Consider the following 17,747-nt stretch of genomic DNA (forward strand, 5'->3'; position numbering starts at 1 on the left):
GAGAAGTGTAATTTGAAAGGGGTACTTAATGTGTGAAAAATTTTAAAGATAGCTGAGATATATACATGTTCAAGGGGAAAAGAGGAAGTGTCAGAGAAGAGAAAACTTAAGAGATAAAAGAGGATAAATGTAAGAGTCTCAGAGGGGTTGAGATTAGGTGATTATTTACCAGAATATAAGTTCCATAAGTGCAAGAATTTTTATCTTTTTTGTTTATTGATGTGTGTTCAGTGCTTAAAACAGTGTCTGGCACTTAGTAGATTAATAAAAATTAAATTTAAAACATTTTAGCTTTAGATATATTTACACATTTTAGGAGGAGAGGATAGTGATATTTTATAAATGGTCAAGAATGATAGTATTGTTATGTTTCTGTGGATTCTGTTTGTTTAGTTTTGCATGTATATCAATTATGTAGAAGATAAATTCCAAAATCAGAAGAGATATCCAAAAAACTGCCACATAACTATCTCAACTTTGCATAATTTAAGATTAATAGTGTATTAAGATTATATTTTTAGATGTTTTTGGCATACTCACTAAATTTATAGCAACATAACAAAGAGCTTCATCTACTTTTGAAGATCTGTTAAATTTTAAGATACTCGACTACCTTGAAGTGATTTAGCACTTTGAAGGTGAAGTAGATTTGTGTGTATCAAGTGACCAGATTAGTTATGTGGCAGTTTTTTGGATATCTCTTCTGATTTTGGAATTTATCTTCTACATAATTGATATACATGCAAAACTAAACAAACAGAATCCACAGAAACATAACAATACTATCATTCTTGACCATTTATAAAATATCACTATCCTCTCCTCCTAAAATGTGTAAATATATCTAAAGCTAAAATGTTTTAAATTTAATTTTTATTAATCTACTAAGTGCCTGTGACTGGTAAGATTCTGAAGCATTTTTAGTTAACAGGTTTTCTTGATAATTAAAAATTTGTTAATCTTCAAACCTTTATAGTTAATGAGAAAAGACTTTATAACATTAAAAAAAGTTTCTGAAACAATTTACGTACAGCAAAGTTTTCTTGGGACGCAAACTTCTGCTCACGAGAATTTCCAAAATGATTTGTTTGAATATTACAATATTCTCATGCTTTAAGTTTTTTTACTTGGATTATAACCTTGTGAAAATAAGAAGAGAGAATTAAGAGGAAAAATTAATGAAAAAATTCCATTTATCATTCACAGGACCTTGCAAGAAGATAATCCGAGTGGAGTCATTCTTAGTACTGATGATTATTTTTATATAAATGGACAGTACCAGTTCGATGTAAAGTACTTAGGAGAAGCACATGAATGGAACCAGAATCGTGGTAAGAATAGATATCAGAATCTGGATAATATTAAGAGTTCTATAGAGAAAAAATTCTCTTGGTATTTGTATTTTGAGAGACATATAGCTTTTAAAAACTTATAATTAACTTTATATTCTAACTATATAATATATAAAATTATAACTATAACATCTCATGTTACATAATAAGAGGTAAAAGAAGTAGTGTTATCTCAGAACTGTTATGAGGATTAAACTAGTTAATTTTTTAAAATGCTTAGAACAGTGCATGGCACGTTTAAGTTTTATTTAATCAATGGAGATCTTGTCAGAAGTAAATCAGATTTTCTACTTGGGTCTGAGAATAGCTCAACATGGGTACAGTTGTCTGGTTTGCACTGGTTCTTATTTCCTAAAATGGAATTTGCATTATTAACTACTAGTCTTCCTTAGGCTGGTGTAATTTTTATAGAGGATAGTGTAAAGAGTAAAAATGGCTCTCCTCAAACTGAACAGGGAGGTCATGGGTTAAAACATTAATTTCTTTATTAGTGTAACTATTCATTGAAGATGGTTTTATCATGAAATGTTTGGTTATATGAATAATTTAGATTTCATGTGGGGAATTCATATTAAGATATACAGACAGTATTTTACTTAGCCTTATCATAAATGCACTGTGAAAGTGATTCTTCAGTTTGCTATCTTCAGATATTTTTTAAATTGAAATTTAAAATTTTTCTGTATTTTTTCTTGAACAAAATATTAAAATGATAACTCAGGAATGTGAAAATAGTATAGGAAATGGTATGATGTAGTAAAGAGCAATCTTGGATTTGCCAGTTACTAGCTGTGCAGATCACAAGTTATTTATATTCTCCAAGCCCAGTGTCTTCATCTGTGAAAGGACAGAATACTTAACCCCCAGGATTGTTGTTAAGGTTAAATGACAATGAAAAATGCTTAGCAATGGTTCAACATGCCTTATTATATCAATAACCACAGCAATAATAATATTAAATTAATAGGCAGAACTCTTTGTAAAACAGTTTTGTTGAGATATAATTCACACAGTTTTAGCATACTCAGAATTGTATAACCATCACCACAATTTTGGAACATTTTTATCACCTTAAAAGGATCCTGAAGTGTATTAACAGCCACTTCTCATTTCTCTTCAACCTCTCCTAGCCTTAGGCAACCACTAATCTTTTATCTCTATAGGTTTGCCTATACTGGACCTTTCGTATAAATGGAATCATATAATACGCGGTCTTTTGTGAATGGTTTCTTTCACTTAGCATAATATTTTCAAGGTTCATCTGTGTTGTAGCCTATATCAGTACTTCATTCCTATGGCTGAACAATATTCCATTATATGGATAGACCACATTTTATTTATTTATTCATTAGTTGACAAACATTTGAGTTGTTCACCTTTTGGCAATTATGAATTAATGTGTGAACATACATGTCAATGTCTAACATTTTTTGGAACTGTGAAGCTATTCTCGAAAGCAGCTGCACAATTTTATATTCCCAGTAGTCGTTTGTGAGGATTCCAACTTCTCCACAGCCTCAGTAACACTCGTTATTATTTTGTCTTTTTGGTTATAGCTCTCCTGGTGGTTGTGAAATGGTAACGCATTGTGGTTTTGATTTTCATTTTCTTTATGGCTAATAATATTGGGAATCTTTTTGTGTGCTTATTGGCTGTTTGTTTATCTTTAGAAAGCTGTCTGTTAGTCTTTTGCCATTTTAAAATTGGATAGTTTGTCTTATTTTTCGAGACACATTTATTATATTTGTAAGAGAATATACAGAACTTTTAAATCAAATAATTTCCTTGTAAGGCTTAATTTTTGTGGTTCATTATTAATTTCCTGAATGGTTTAATTTCTTGGGAAAAATGTATTTTTAGAAGAAAACCTCTTGCACAACAGTATATATTAATGTTTTCTTTATTTTAATCATTACATTTTTTTTTTTGGTGTTTATATATTTTTTTGTTTTTTAACTTTGTTTTGGAATAATTTAAGATTTCTGGAAGGATCGCAAAAGCAGTATAGAGTTCCTGTATACTTCTCACCCATTTTCCCCTAATATTAACATCTTATATAACCACAGTATATTTGTCAAGACTGAGAAATTAATATTGGTACTGGAAAGGGTTCCTGGACCCTATTCCAGTGTGTGTGTGGAGGCTTCCTCAAACCAACATGAAGTTTTGGAGAATTCTGACACTATCTACTTAGAGATAGAATCAGATTTCACAGGTAAAGGGGCTCAGTCCCACAAGACTACCCTTTAAACACCAGTCACAAGCCCAGGTTGTTACCTGTGCTTCTGACCCATGGCTACAAATTGGAGGTTCCAAAGATCCCCTCCTTGGGTTCGATTAATTTGCTGGAGTGTCTCACACAACTCAGGAAATCCTGTTTAATTACAAGATTACTAGTTTATTATACAAGGATATAATTCAGGAACAACCAGATGGATATGTACTAGACAAGGTATAGGGAAAGGTATGGATTTTCCATGGCCTTGAGTCTAGGCACGCTACTCACCGAGCACCTCCATGTGTTCACCAACCTGGAAGTTCTCTGAACCCTCTTCTTTTGGGTTTTTATGGAGGCTTTATTACAGAGACTGGAAGTTCCAACCCTTTAATCACCAAGTTATACTGGAAACCAGCCCCCATCCTTAGGTGGTCCATAAGTCACTTCATTAAATAAGAAGCATCTTTAAGCTCTCATCACTTAGGAAATTCCAAAGATTTTAGGAGCTCTGCCAGAAACAGGATGAAGACCAAATATGCATTTCTGTTATACATCACAATATCACAGGTACATTACTATAAAATAAACTCCAGACTTGGACTTATTATATAACTTTGGCCTGTAGTTTTTCTACAAAAGTCCTTTTCTGTTCCAGAATCTCATCTAGGATACCATATTACTTTTATGATACTGTTTTTAGTGATAGCTTTTTGTTTTCATTATGCTGTTTATACATATAACACATAAAATTTAGATCATATAATTTTTATTAATTTTCTGATTACAACTTTAGTATAACTTTATTATTTAGTGTTTAGTATTTATTATTCAAATCATTATTTAATATTTGCCAGTGCGTTAATTTTTTATATACTCAAAAGTGATATTTAGAAGTAGAGTTGAGTAAAATTAACACATACCTGTAATTTTCAAATTATGAAACAGGATCAGGTTTTTAAAATAGCAAGGTAACACTTATTAAAAATGATTTTCTGTTTGTGTTTTTCAGCAAAAGAAGCATTTGAGAAGAAGCTATCTCCTATAATAATAGATAATACAAACCTACAGGCATGGGAAATGAAGCCCTATGTTGCTTTGGTTTGTACCATAATTGTCATAAGTCTATAATAGTGGGTTTGAAATTATTGGAGATGTTAATTATATAAGTGAATATCAAGCAGATAGTCCTTGGACTTTCTGTAACTGAGCTTTCTCTGATCTTCAGCAAAATGATAAAAATAGGAATAGTTTTTTCATAAAGCTAAATTTTTTTTCAGGTTCTGAGATTCAGTTTTTAAATTCTGAGGTATTTTTGATACTTTTTTGAGAAGGTAGTGGTGTTATAATTTTATGTTTGTGTATGAATATATACGTATATGATAATTTTGTGTGTGATTGTGTGTATATGTGTATAAATTTTTTTATTAGTCTTACTTGGTAGAATCAAAATTTGGTGGTCCTTTGTTATTCCCTAAATTTGTTTTGAAATTTTGCTAATCTGAGAAATTCAGAATTCTGTAAACTTACGTATTTTTAGTTCTCTAAATTTGTCAGCTTTTTTTTTTTTTGCCCAGTTTTGGTGTTACCTTTTTCAAGAAGTTAGTATTCATTAACTTACTAAAAAGCTGAGGTGAGTAATCTTTTTACTTTCCTGCTACCCTGGCTTACTTCTGTCATAGCATTAAGCACAGCGTTTTTATTTGTAGGCCATGGGTTGGCTAAGTTTTTTCTATAAAACGCCAGATAGTAAATATTTTAGGTTTTGCAGGTCACATACAGTCTGTTGCATATTCTTTTTAATTTTATTTTTAAACAAACCTTTAAAGATATAAAAACTATTCTTAGCTCCTGGGGTGTACAAATACTGCCTGATGGGCTGAATTTGACTCTAGGCCATCTGTATATTCTTGAGGGTAGGACCATTGTTTTATTCCTCATTTAATCTCCAGGGTATAGCACTATGGTTGGCATACAGTAAATATATATTTCTTGAGTAAATTGATGAATGATGCTTTTGTGAATATGGGGTATTGTTTTGTTTATTCCCCCAAGATTAGCACATGCCTGGCACATGAAAGTTCATTTTATGCTTCTTTGAATGAATGTTGCCTTTCCTCTTTTATGTCTTCAATACATCTAGCCTCTACCTCCTCTGCTGTGCCTGGAGCCCTTGTACTATTTTGAAGATGTGATTCTTCACCTTTTTGAAGAAAATTTTGTGTCCTTTGAAAGCAAATGAGATTTTACTTCTGTGCAGGGGCAGTACAAGAAACAAAAAGACTTGATTTTAATATATTTGGAGCTGAAATTTGGTTTGTTTTCTGGCTTTAGGAGTTCCTAATTTCTAGACTAATCTATTCACCATAACCCTTTAACCTTACTTTACTTTTCTATAGATTTTCCTTAGCTTCCTGCTGTCATCTTAGAAAGCCCTTTAACACTTTATCCTTCTACGTAGAGAACAAAGAAAGCCTCAAATTACTGTTTCTGATTTTCATTTAGCCTTAGAGATTCTATAATGTTTTCTTTTCCCTTTTTTTCCTTATATAATAATTGAAAATATAGTTATTTTTTCAGTATTCCTTGTCTCTTCCCAACTCTATTTAGAAGTATAAAGGACTCCTGCTTGTCATGGAGTACCCAACTCATTTTTTCTTCATAAGGAAGTAGACATAGGAATTACTGTAGAGACAGAAGACTTTTTGTTACGAAGATAATGAGAGTTGTGGGGGAGTGGAATAGATTGGAGATAACCATCTGTTACTGTCTTGACATTTACAAAAATAGTGAGGCAGTGAGTTGAGAGTAAATAGGCAACAGTCAGATATGCTTAGTGACAACAGCAAAACTATTGTTAAGATTTGCCTGTTGATATGGGAATTGAAAAAGGTCTTTAAATTCATAGTCTTTTCTGTGTGTGTGCATTTAAAATTAATTTTATCTTAAGAACTACTTGACATCCTGTTTAGGTAATTGGAGACCCAGGCTGTTGCCAGGCCCTGAATAATTTGTATGAAATTTGGTGCTGAAGTGAAGAGATGGAAGTGAGTAGGCATATTATAGGATGTTATGTCATTCCTACCTTAGTCTCTGGTTTGACTTTTGGGCTTTTCTGTCAGTAATGACAGAAAGTAGCAGTGTCCACTTTTGACATTTTGCCATAAAACTGAGGGAATCAGTAGTCGATGAGGTCAGATCTGTAATGGTGGTTGGGAAGATGGTATGGCAGATTATGCAAGGGCACCTAGATCACTTTAAGGACTTTGGATTTTACCTTGAGTGACATGGAAGACGTGTTAGCTCAGGCTGCCATAACAAAATACCATTGGCTGGGTGGCTTAAACAACAGAAATTTATTTTCTCACAGTTCTGGAAGTTAGAAGTTCCAGATTAGAGTCCACTAGGTTGTTTTCTGGTGAGAGTTCTCTTCCTGGCTTCTAAAATGGCTACTTTCTGTGTTCTCACATAGCAGAGATAGTAAGTTCTCTGGTATCTCTTCTTATAAGGACACTAATCCTATCAGATCAGGGCCTCACTATTATGACCTCATTGAACTTTAATTATCTCCATTAAAGGCCCTATCTCCAAAAACAGTCACATGGTGGAATTTGGATTTCAATGTACAGTGTTTGAGGGGACACAAACATTCAGTCCATAACAAAGAGTTTTTGAGCAGAGTAGCGACATGATCCAGCTATTAACAGGATCACTGTAATACAGTGTTGAGAATAGACTTAGGCGGGGCAAGGATGGAAACAGGGAGACTAGAGGGCTATAGCAGTAATTAAAGTAAGAGAGCATGTGGCTCAGAAAAGCCTGGTAGCAGTGAAGGGGACAGTGGTGATTAGATTCTAGATATATTTTGAAAGCGGAACCAACAGAATTTCTTATTTGATTGATGGGGATGTTAAAGAAAGAAAGGAGTCAATTATGACAGCCATCAAGGTTGGTTTTTGGCCTGTGTGACTGGAGCTTGTCATCAGCTGAGATGAAGGAGAATAGTTTTAGGTGGGTGTAGCGTAATGGATTTCAGAAATTTAGGTTTGAATATGTCAAGTTTGCTGAATAGATGGTTGAAGATCTGTGAGTTTGAGGTTGAGGGATGAGTTCTGGGCTAAAGACATATATTTCAGAGTCATTACCATGTGGATAATATTTAAAGCCAACACATGGAGTGATATTACTGAGGAAGTGAGTGTAGATCAAGAGTAGAGGACCAAAGATTAAGTCTGGGGCATTCTACAGTGAGAAGAGGTCTAGGTGAAAAGGAAGGACTAACAGAAAAGACTAAGAACACCCACTCAGTGGAGTAGAAGGAAAAGCAATAGTGTGCAATGAAAAGTATAAGGAGAAGAGAGTGATGAAATGTGACAGATGCTGTTGAGGGTCAAGTAAGAGGACTGAGAATTAACCGTGGCATTTTTTCAGTGTGAAAGTAATTTATAGTCTTGATGCCCAGTTTCAGTAGAATAGCCAGTGAGGGAGTGGGAATTGGAGGAAAGGAGCTGGAGACAGAGAATATAGTAATTATCTTGAGACATTTTCCTACAAAGGAAAGTAGGAAAATGGGGAGGTACTTGGTAGGGGAAATGGGGTGCTAAGCATAAGATGAGAGAAGTAACTGAATTTGATGGGATTTATTCAAGAAGGAGGGAACAATTAACAATGCCTCAGAAAGAGGGGAGAATTGCTGAAATTAATTATCCTTGAGATGGGTCTAGTGCACAAGTGTATGGCTTGGCTTTTTGTTTATAGCCATATAGATTTGAGAAATAAAATGAGATATTATTTAAAATAGTTTTAAAATTATAAAAGTCATGTATGTATATGGTGAATATTCAAACCATAAAAAAGAATGTCCAAAGTCTTACTCCCTTGAGGTTGATGCTTTTTATAGTATTTTTGAGAATCTTTCCAGAAATTTTCTATACATGTTCAAAGGTATGAGTAATCCTTTTTTATGCAACTGAAAATTCTCAATCTTACTTTCTTAATGATTTATATTAAGGATCATCCTCATTAATACATAAGAATTTAAAAACTTCCTGTATAAAATTTTCATTATATGGTTGTACCTTCATTTATTTAGCTAGTTCCATAAGCTACTGAATTGTTTGCATTTTTTTGCTGTTATAAATGATGGTGAACTAGCTATCCTGGTGAATATATATTTTTGCACGCTTATGTAAGTATTTATCAGCATAAATATTTCTGGAAGTCAATGACTGGGTCAGAGAGATTAACTTACCAGTTTAACACACTCATCAAGATTAGATAATCTTTTAGGTTCTTTCGGTTTTAACATTCTACGAATTTGGGTACAGTGAATTTAATTTCATAGAAGTAATTATTTTTAAATGCTTTTTTTTGTCTTTTTTTTTTTAATGTAGTCTCAAAAATATAAATATAAAGTCCTTTTTCGAGAACCGGACACATGGTGGAAGTTCAAACCAAAGGAACTTGCAAGGTATAACTTGGAGACTATCTAACATATTTTTTATTTCATAGCAGTGATAGAAAGTCTATGTAGAGTTTTTCCCCTTATGAATGATGAATGAACCAAAATGGATTAGATTGCAGTTTTGCCACTTGAAAATTGGTGACAAATTTCATATTGCCTGTAGGCTTTTTTTTTTTCCCAGTTTATAAAGAGTTTGTATCTTTTTGTTCTTAAAACTGAGTTAATTAACAGAAAAATTCCAGTTGTCTTATATAGTCAGTACTTTATTATTTACTAATAAAATGTTAATATCTGAAACTAGAACAGACCCTAGGGTTTGGCATACCTGACCATATACTACTGGAGGAACAAATTCTGGCTACCTAGTGGCTTAGAATACTGGAAGGAACTGAGGAGGGATAGATGGAAAAGGCAGCATATGTTCAGCTGTCTAGGTATTTTAAAACCACTCCCACTTCCTGCTCTTCTTTATTTGATTGTTTGACTTTGATAAAAATGTTACTCAAGACTTGGACAACGTGTTTTTCTTTGTGCTTTATTCTCCCTCAGAGATACCCCTTACTTAATTTTGGTCAGAGTATTTTCTTCTTGGTAATTTTAACTAATTTAATAACTAAAGGAACAACCTAATTATAGTGTAATTACAATATTGTACAACTGTCACCTCAAAAAGAAACCTGCTATCAGTCGCTCCCAATTCCCACCTCTCCTGGAAACCACTAATCTGCTTTTCTTTCACTATGGATTTGCCTGTTCTGGCTTTGCATATAATTGAATCATACTTTATGTGGTCTTTTGTGTCTGGAATCTTATGCTCAGCATAATGTTTCAAAGTTCATTGACATTGTAGCATGTATCAGTACTTTATCCCTTTTATTCTTTTGATACATTATCTGTATAAATGAGTGAGGTTGCCTACAAGTTTTTCTTCCTTGCCCTGCCTTGCCTGGCTTTTGTATCATGGTTTTAGGTTCATAAAATTAGTTGGGAAGTATATCTTCTTTTTCTCTTTCATGAGTTTATGTAAGTTTGAATGTTTGATAGAATTTACTTATGAAACTGTCTGAATCTGGTCTTTTCTTAGAAGGTTCAGTTGGAAGTTTTCTATTACACCAAGGTTTTCAAATTTATTAATATTTTGTTAACACAATTATAATATTCTCTTACCATTTATCTCTATACTTAAGTTCCCTTTTTCATCCTAATATGTTTATGTGTATTGCTCTTCTTTTTTTCTTGATTATTCTCACTAGAAATCAGGATATTATTTATTAGCCTTTTCAAAATAACAACTCTACTTGGTTGATCTTTCTATAAATTTGTTTTATATTTAATCATTTCTGTTCTTTTATTGTACTTTCTTTAAAAAAAAAATCTATTTTGCTTTGTTTATTGTTTTATTTTTTAAAATCTCTACCTGAAAGTTTAGGTCATTTTCTAATAGAATTTTATATTATAAATTTTCCTGGATACTATGTTAGCCGCTCCTAGATTTTTATTATATGATACTTTCTTTTTGTCATTTATTTTTTAATTTATATTATAATTAATTTTATTCTTTAAGCCTTGTATTATTTAGAACTATGTTTTTAAATTTCTGAATAGATGGTTTTTAAATTTAGATGTTTTAAAAAATTGGTTTCAACTTAACTGTACTTAGTTTGTACAGTTTATGTGACACTAATTCTCTGATATTTTTAAAAGATGTGTTTTATGGCCTAGTTTATTATCAATTTTTTAATGTTTCATGTTTGCTTGACAAGAATATATACTGGGAGAAAGGGAGGTCAAGATGGCGTAGAAGATGGGTGCTGTGCGCGCTTCCTCTCATGACCCCACCAAAAATAGAGAGCAGCCATCACTGGGAGTCACTTGAGGTCTGGCTGAACAGAAGCCCTACAACTAGGGACAAACATAAGAGGTCACCTCGGACTAGTAAGAGGTACAGAGATGTGAAATGGCCAGGTCCCACAACCACGTGTGGCGATCAAGAATTGGGAGGGTCATCTTGGCTGCAGAACCCCCTCCCCGAACTGAGGAGCGAGGGGTCCAGGCTCCACGCTGGGCTCTCCAGCCCAGGATTCCAGTGCTGGGAATAGAAGTCCCCACAACCTCTGGCTGTGAAAACCAGCGCAGATTGTGTCTGAGTGAGATGGAAGGCTGTGGGAGTTGCAGACGTTCCTCTTAAAGAGCCTGTGCCTGGCCTTACTCACTGATGGAATCACTTGCTCTGAGTTCCAGCACTGGGGCAGCTGCCCAGGGAGCATCAGAGATGTATGTGGAGATGCTTCAGGGCGAGGGCTGCAGGGGCAGCTTTCTCCCAAACAGAAATCCTAGTAGCATCCATTGTTCTTTTGTTGAGTCCTCCTCACTTCTAGAGTGGATGCAGTCTGCCACCATAACTCAGTCTCCATCAACCTGGATAGCACAGGCAGCCCTGCCCAGGTAGTTCCCTGAGACTCCACCTCTCTCAACTTGTAGGCCCACCCAAGCCTCTTCCTGCAGACTTTCCTAAAATCTCTCAAAGGCTCACAAAACCCAAAGAAGCAGCATATGGCCTTGATGTCCTCCATACCTCTTGCTGAGCAGTCCCAGGCCCCATAATAGTAGCAGCTGGCCTCAGTTCCTGGCTTGGCCTCTCGAGGCACCTATAAGCCCAGCACAGGTGGCAGCCATTTGCGGATTGCTTGGTGACTTACCAGGTGGCCCCATAGGTGCACAGGCTGTGGTTGAACTTGGCCTGCAGCTAGGCCCTTCCAGGAGGCCCTTGGGTCGGCACACTTGGTGGCTTGCTTCAACCAGCTCCAGAGTTGGAGCACTACCCAAGGCTGCACCTGAGGAGGACACACCTGAAGGGCAGACTGGTCAGGTACCAGAGCCCCGCTAAAGTGAATCCTAATCCGTAGGGTCAGCCTTTCACCAACCAAGCCTCACAACCAATCAGCCCACAGGTCAGTCCCTCCCACTGATGTGCAGATGGCAATCAGGGATCAACTATTAACAGGAGCACACACATGACTCACACAAGGGGCACACCTTGAGCACCTTGCTGAGGTGAGCAGGGAATATTCTGCCACTGGGTCCCACAGGACACCTGGGACAAAATGGAGATGGCAGTCTACCAGATGTAGAGTTTAAAACACTGATTATAAGGATTCTCAGTGAACTTAGGGAAAAAAGAGCAGAGAACTTAAAGAGATAGAAAACAAAAATGGAGATGGAAAACACAAGAGGGAACCAGTCAGTAATGAATACAGTGTTTGAAATGAAGAGTACATTAGAGGGAATCGGCAGAGTGTATGAAGCAGAGGATTGAATCAGTGATTTAGAGGATGGGATGGATAGCAGAGGACACTCAGTCAGAATAGCAGCAAGAAAAAATCCCCCCAAAATGAAGTTACTTTAAGACGTCTCTGGGACAATATCAAGCGTAGCAACATTTACATCATGAGGGTACAAGAAGAAGAGAAAACAAGAAATTGAAAACCTATTTGAAGAAATAATGACGGAGAACTTCCCTAACCTGGTGAAGGAAATAGACATACAACCCCAGGAAATTCAAAAAGTCCCAAACAAGATGAACCCCAAAAGACCCACAGCATTAAAATGCCGAAGGTTAAAGACAAAGAATCTTAAAAGCAGCAAGAGAAGAGCAATTACTTACCTACAAGGGAGCTCCCATTAGACTTGCCAGCAGATTTCTCGGTAGAAACTTTACAGAAGAGCTTGGCACAAAATCTTCAAAGTGATGAAAAGCACGAATCTACAACCAACGTTTCTCTACCCAGTTATTATTTAGAATTGAAGGACAGATAAAGAGCTTCTCTGACTAGAAAAAGCTAAAGGAGTTCATTGCCACCAAGCCAGTATTACAGGAAATATTGGAGGGACTTCAATATGTATCAAAAATATGAGTAAAGAATGGCAATAACTATATATTAACATGTACTTCAAATAAAAAAAATTAAATACTCCAATCAAAAGATTGGGTGACTGAATGAATAAGAAAACAAGACCCTTACATAGGCTTCCTACAAGAGACTCACTTCAGATTAAAACACACAGATGGAAAAAGATATTTCATGATGGACCTAGAGGGTATTGTGCTGAGTGGAGTAAGTCAGAGAAAGACAAATGCCGTATGATTTCATGTACATGTGATATCTAAAGAACAAAATAAACAAGAAAACAGAAATAAAATCATAGATAAACCGAACATTTTGAAGGTTACCAGATGGGAGAGGAGTTGAGGGGATTAATGAAAAAGAGGGAAGGAATTAAGTACAAATTGGTAATTACAAAATAGTTACGGAGATATAAAGTATAGCATAAGGAATATAGTCAGTAATATTGTAATAACTGTACAGCGTCAGATGGATATTAGATTTATTGGGATGATCACTTTGTGAATTATATAGATGTCTAATCGCTATGTCATACTCCTGAAACTAATATAATAATGTATGTCAACTAATTGCAAAATAAAAAATATAAAAAGAATGTATACTGGTTATAGCATGTTAATATATTATTAAATCATGCTTATTCTATTGGTCACATCTCCTGTAGCCTTATTATTGTTTTAGGTTTGCTTGGTTAATGTTTAAGAGAAGGGTGAGGAAATCTGTGGCAGAAGTGTGTTGAAGTCTCCCTGTATAGTGTTGAATATGTCAGTTTCTCCTTATAATTCTGCCTATTTTTACTTTATATTCTGAGGATATTTTTCAAAGTACACAGAAGCTTAAGATTTTTATATCACTCTAATTAATTGAACATTTAATCCTTGTTTAGTGATTTTCTCTTATCTTAATATGTTTATTATAAATAAAGTCTAATTTGTCTAATACTACTAGTACTACACTAGCCTCCTTTTAGTTAGTATTTAAATGTTTCTTTTTCCAACTTTTACTTTCAACCTTTCAGTATCTTTATGTTTAGGCATATCTGTTGTAACCAGTATGATTGGGTTTTAAAAAATCCACTCTGTTTATCTTTGGCTTTTAACTGATAAGCTTAGTTCTTAACAATTCATATAATTCATATGATTATTCATATAATTGGTCTTGTTTCTTACTGTCCAATTCTGTGTGCTTTCTATTTATATTACCTTTTCTGTAGTTTTTACCCCTGTCCCAGAAAATAATTGAATTTTTTCTCCTATCATGCCTTATTTTGGATTTTTTTTTTTTTTTTACTGAATACAGTTTTTCTTATTTATTTTTCCTTCTGTGCTAATTTGGAAATTATAGACACTTTTTATTCATTTAGCTGTTACATTAAAAATATTATCATGCAAACTTTAAATTCAATCCATTTTCTTAACCTTCCTTCTCACAAATAAAAGGACTTTTAAACATTTTAACTCTGACACTTACCTCCCTTCTAACTAACATGCTATGATTGTCCAGAATGTACAGATAGTGTTTGTTTTCACTCATGTAGTTATTGCTTTATGCTTAATTTTTTTTTAATCATAGACTTTTCATCTCTGAATTTCCTTCTGTCTGACATTCACCTTTTAGGATTTTTTTTACAGTGTAGGCCTGCTTCATGTCAAACTTTTTTTTTTTTTTAATGGAAAATCCTTTTACTTCCCTCATTCTTTTAAGATACTTTTGCTGGGTCTGTATTTTTTAGATTGACAGTTTCCATTATTCTTGTCTGACTTCTGTTATTGTTTTTAAGTGAACTATAATTCTAATAGTTGATTTCATCATAATCAACTAGTTGTTTTAAAAAAATTTCTGTTTGCTTTTATCATCATCTCTTTATCTTTGGTGAATGGCAATCTCAGTACTATGTTTCTAGTTGTGGATTTCTTGTTTATCTTGTTTGGGATTTGTTGGGCTTCTGAGATTGGGGGTGATTTCTTTCATCAGTTCTGGAAAATTCTCAACTATTTTTCTTTAAATTGCTTCTACCCCATGTACTCTGTTTTCTCTTTCCGGAATTTGGATTAGACATATACTAGACCTTTTTGCTCTGTCCTCTATGTCTGTTTCTCTTAACCTCTCTTTCATATTTTCTATGTCTTTGCTTCTCTGTGATCTGAAACCAGACAAGATCGAGGTAGGTAAATATGAAAGCCAGATTTGCCCAGGTGGCAAATACTAATACTAGCCCTGAGATCCAGACACTAAGCCTTGGTCCAACCCAAGATAGAAGAATTGCAGCTGATATGTTTTCATTAAGACAGGACCATTGAGGGACCAATTGGCCTCCTGGAAGATGCAAATCCAGATACTGTATGAATGAAAGCACCCCCAGTTTAAGGGCTAAAGAGTCTCATATTAGATTCCACTAAATGTAAGCTCATGAATAAAAACACACAGAAATAAGCTATCATGAGTGAAAACACAAATATAACAATCTTCATATTTGGGTATCCAGAGACTTAAAGTAGTAGTTTTTTTTCTTTGCTTGAACTTAAAATGTATGTTTGCTTTAATTCACTTAGGATTCAGTTTTCTTGTGACAGGAGGGCCCTTTGGGATATCTAGTCTGCCATACTGGGATAGGTGAAAGCTTTCCAGTAGAATTTTTAACTCATTATTTAATAACTATTTAAAGCCTTGAAATGATGGTCATGTTCTTTTTTTTTTTTTTTTTTTAATTCTATGTGCACTGTATTGTGTTTCTTTAACAATGGTCAGTCTTTTGAGATTTTTTTTGCACAACTTGAGAATAACTTCCTTTAAAATTTTTAGGATCTGCTCTTTTTTTTCCAAGTTATTAAAGGATGCTTGGAAAAGATTATATGGAATGATTAAGAAAATGATAATTTAAGACATCCTAAATAAAGTAAAAATTAGATTCAAATAGTATATATTGTTATTATAATAAGCCAACTTTGATATTTTTGTTAGGAATATGTCTTTTTTTTTGACATCATACGTCATAATTTTTTAAAACTTAATTACCGATATTCCTTCTATCCCTTTCTTTCCTGGAATTTTTAGGCGTAATATTCATGGGGTAAGCAAAGAAAAAATAACAAGAATGTTGGAACACTATCAACGTTTTGTTTCAGTGCCAATAATCATGAGTTCTTCAGTTCCAGAGAAAATTGAACGTATTGAATTGTGTGCATATTCTTGTGAGGACAGAAGTTCCAGGTAGGTTAAAGTCCCTATTTCTAAAAATTGAAACTTAATTTTTAAAAATATGATAATTTTGGAGCTTGTGAAGTCACTGCCAAATAACTTTTTGAAAATAAGATAGATGGGGTGGCTCCATAGTATAGTGGTTAGCACGTCTGCTTTGCACGCAGAAGATCCTGGGTTCGCGCCCCAGCTAGAGCCACAGACCGTACCCCAGGTTCGCCAAGCCCCGGGTGCACACCCACGTGTGAGAGGGGATGCCCCGCCTTCAGAGATCCAGTTCTTAAGGGGAAACAGCAACATCCATAGGTGAGGGGGGCAGGAATTAAAGAGGGAAAAAAAAAATAAATAAAAATAAGGTAGATGTTTGTTACTTGTAAGGTTTATGTATAGTCTTGCCTGAAACAGGATATATATGATGAGCAAGAGAAGTAAAAGTTTATATGAGTGATGACATGGGAGCTTTTTTCATTGGGTCCATATTTATACTCTGAATACGCCTATCTTCATTATGTAACTTCCTGCTATTCTAGTATTCATCTGTTACCTTAGCTCCTCTTTGTTATTATTTTATATATAGTCACATCACTTAATTTCCTTAGGTATTAGTAAAAATTTTTCAAGCTAGTATTATAAAAATTATTAACGGTATAGTTTTACTAAATAATATGAGTCATAGCCTTTTGAAAGTTTGCAATCCAGGATAGTACTGATTTCTGTTAAACATTTCAGACATATAAACAATTGAATAAATGAGTAAAGAAGAACCTTAAATATATAGAGATGTCTGAATAGCCAGTGTTTTATGACGGTAAGGGATGGAGAGGCTGTTAAAATAGTGTTGGGAAGAGAAAATTCGTAAATGTCCTTTTACTGAGGAGCAGTGTTGCAAAATAGTAAAGAACATGGGCTCTTGAGCTCTATTTTCTGGCTTCAAATTCCAAAGTTTTGTAATTTGCACCTTTATAAAATCTATATACTTCAGCTCTTCATTTCTAAAATAGCGGTAGTAACACTTTGCTCATAAGGATCACATAGGATTATGAATTAACACTTTGCAAAGGATTTAGAATAACATCTAGCATATAGAAAACTCAGTGCTAGGTGTGATTTCATGTAGGGAGGTTTCATGGGAAAGGTGGGACTTTAAGAGCTCCTGAAATAAAGAAATGAAAGAAGATGAGTTGACAAATTGAATAAGGGAAAGGCACTGAAGTTGAAAGTAATGATTAGGCAAAAGTCTGAGATTAACATCAAGGATGGTTTTTAAAAATTTAATAAGTGAGAGCTCTCCTCTCTTATTTCTCTTAATTGTGCAAATTACATAGGTTGACTCTTTGTGACTTTATATGTGAAGCTTGCTTAAGCAATTTCCTCTAGCAAATGACAGATAGATGGTATAGAGGCGGACCTAGTTTCATATATGTTAAGCTTAAGTAGGTCAGAGAGAAGCCAGGGAGGTGGTGTCTTTTTTTTGGGAACAAATTTCAAAACTTAACTTTAATATTAATGCATAATAAACACCTTAACTGAAAATCTCATGTTTATTCTTCAATTCAAAGAAAATTTTAGTTCTTCTATGTGCTGGTGGGGTTACAACAAAGGGATGTGTTCAT

General features: G+C 34.3%; 1 protein-coding gene across 8 annotated transcripts in view; it reads left to right on the top strand.

Annotated features, from left to right (window-relative positions):
* The window catches only part of N4BP2 (NEDD4 binding protein 2), a 91,554-nt gene that overhangs the window by 34,627 nt on the left and 39,180 nt on the right, over window positions 1-17,747 (top strand). For all 8 annotated transcript variants that reach the window (XM_025040211.1, XM_025040206.1, XM_025040205.1 and 5 more), the window contains 4 exons: window positions 1,207-1,331; window positions 4,580-4,668; window positions 8,961-9,037; window positions 15,991-16,146. In XM_025040211.1, coding sequence (XP_024895979.1) covers window positions 1,207-1,331; window positions 4,580-4,668; window positions 8,961-9,037; window positions 15,991-16,146 — 447 coding nt within the window. The remainder of the gene's footprint in view (window positions 1-1,206; window positions 1,332-4,579; window positions 4,669-8,960; window positions 9,038-15,990; window positions 16,147-17,747) is intronic.

The sequence above is a fragment of the Pteropus alecto genome, unplaced genomic scaffold, assembly GCF_000325575.1.
Source record: "Pteropus alecto unplaced genomic scaffold, ASM32557v1 scaffold57, whole genome shotgun sequence".
NCBI lineage: Eukaryota > Metazoa > Chordata > Mammalia > Chiroptera > Pteropodidae > Pteropus > Pteropus alecto.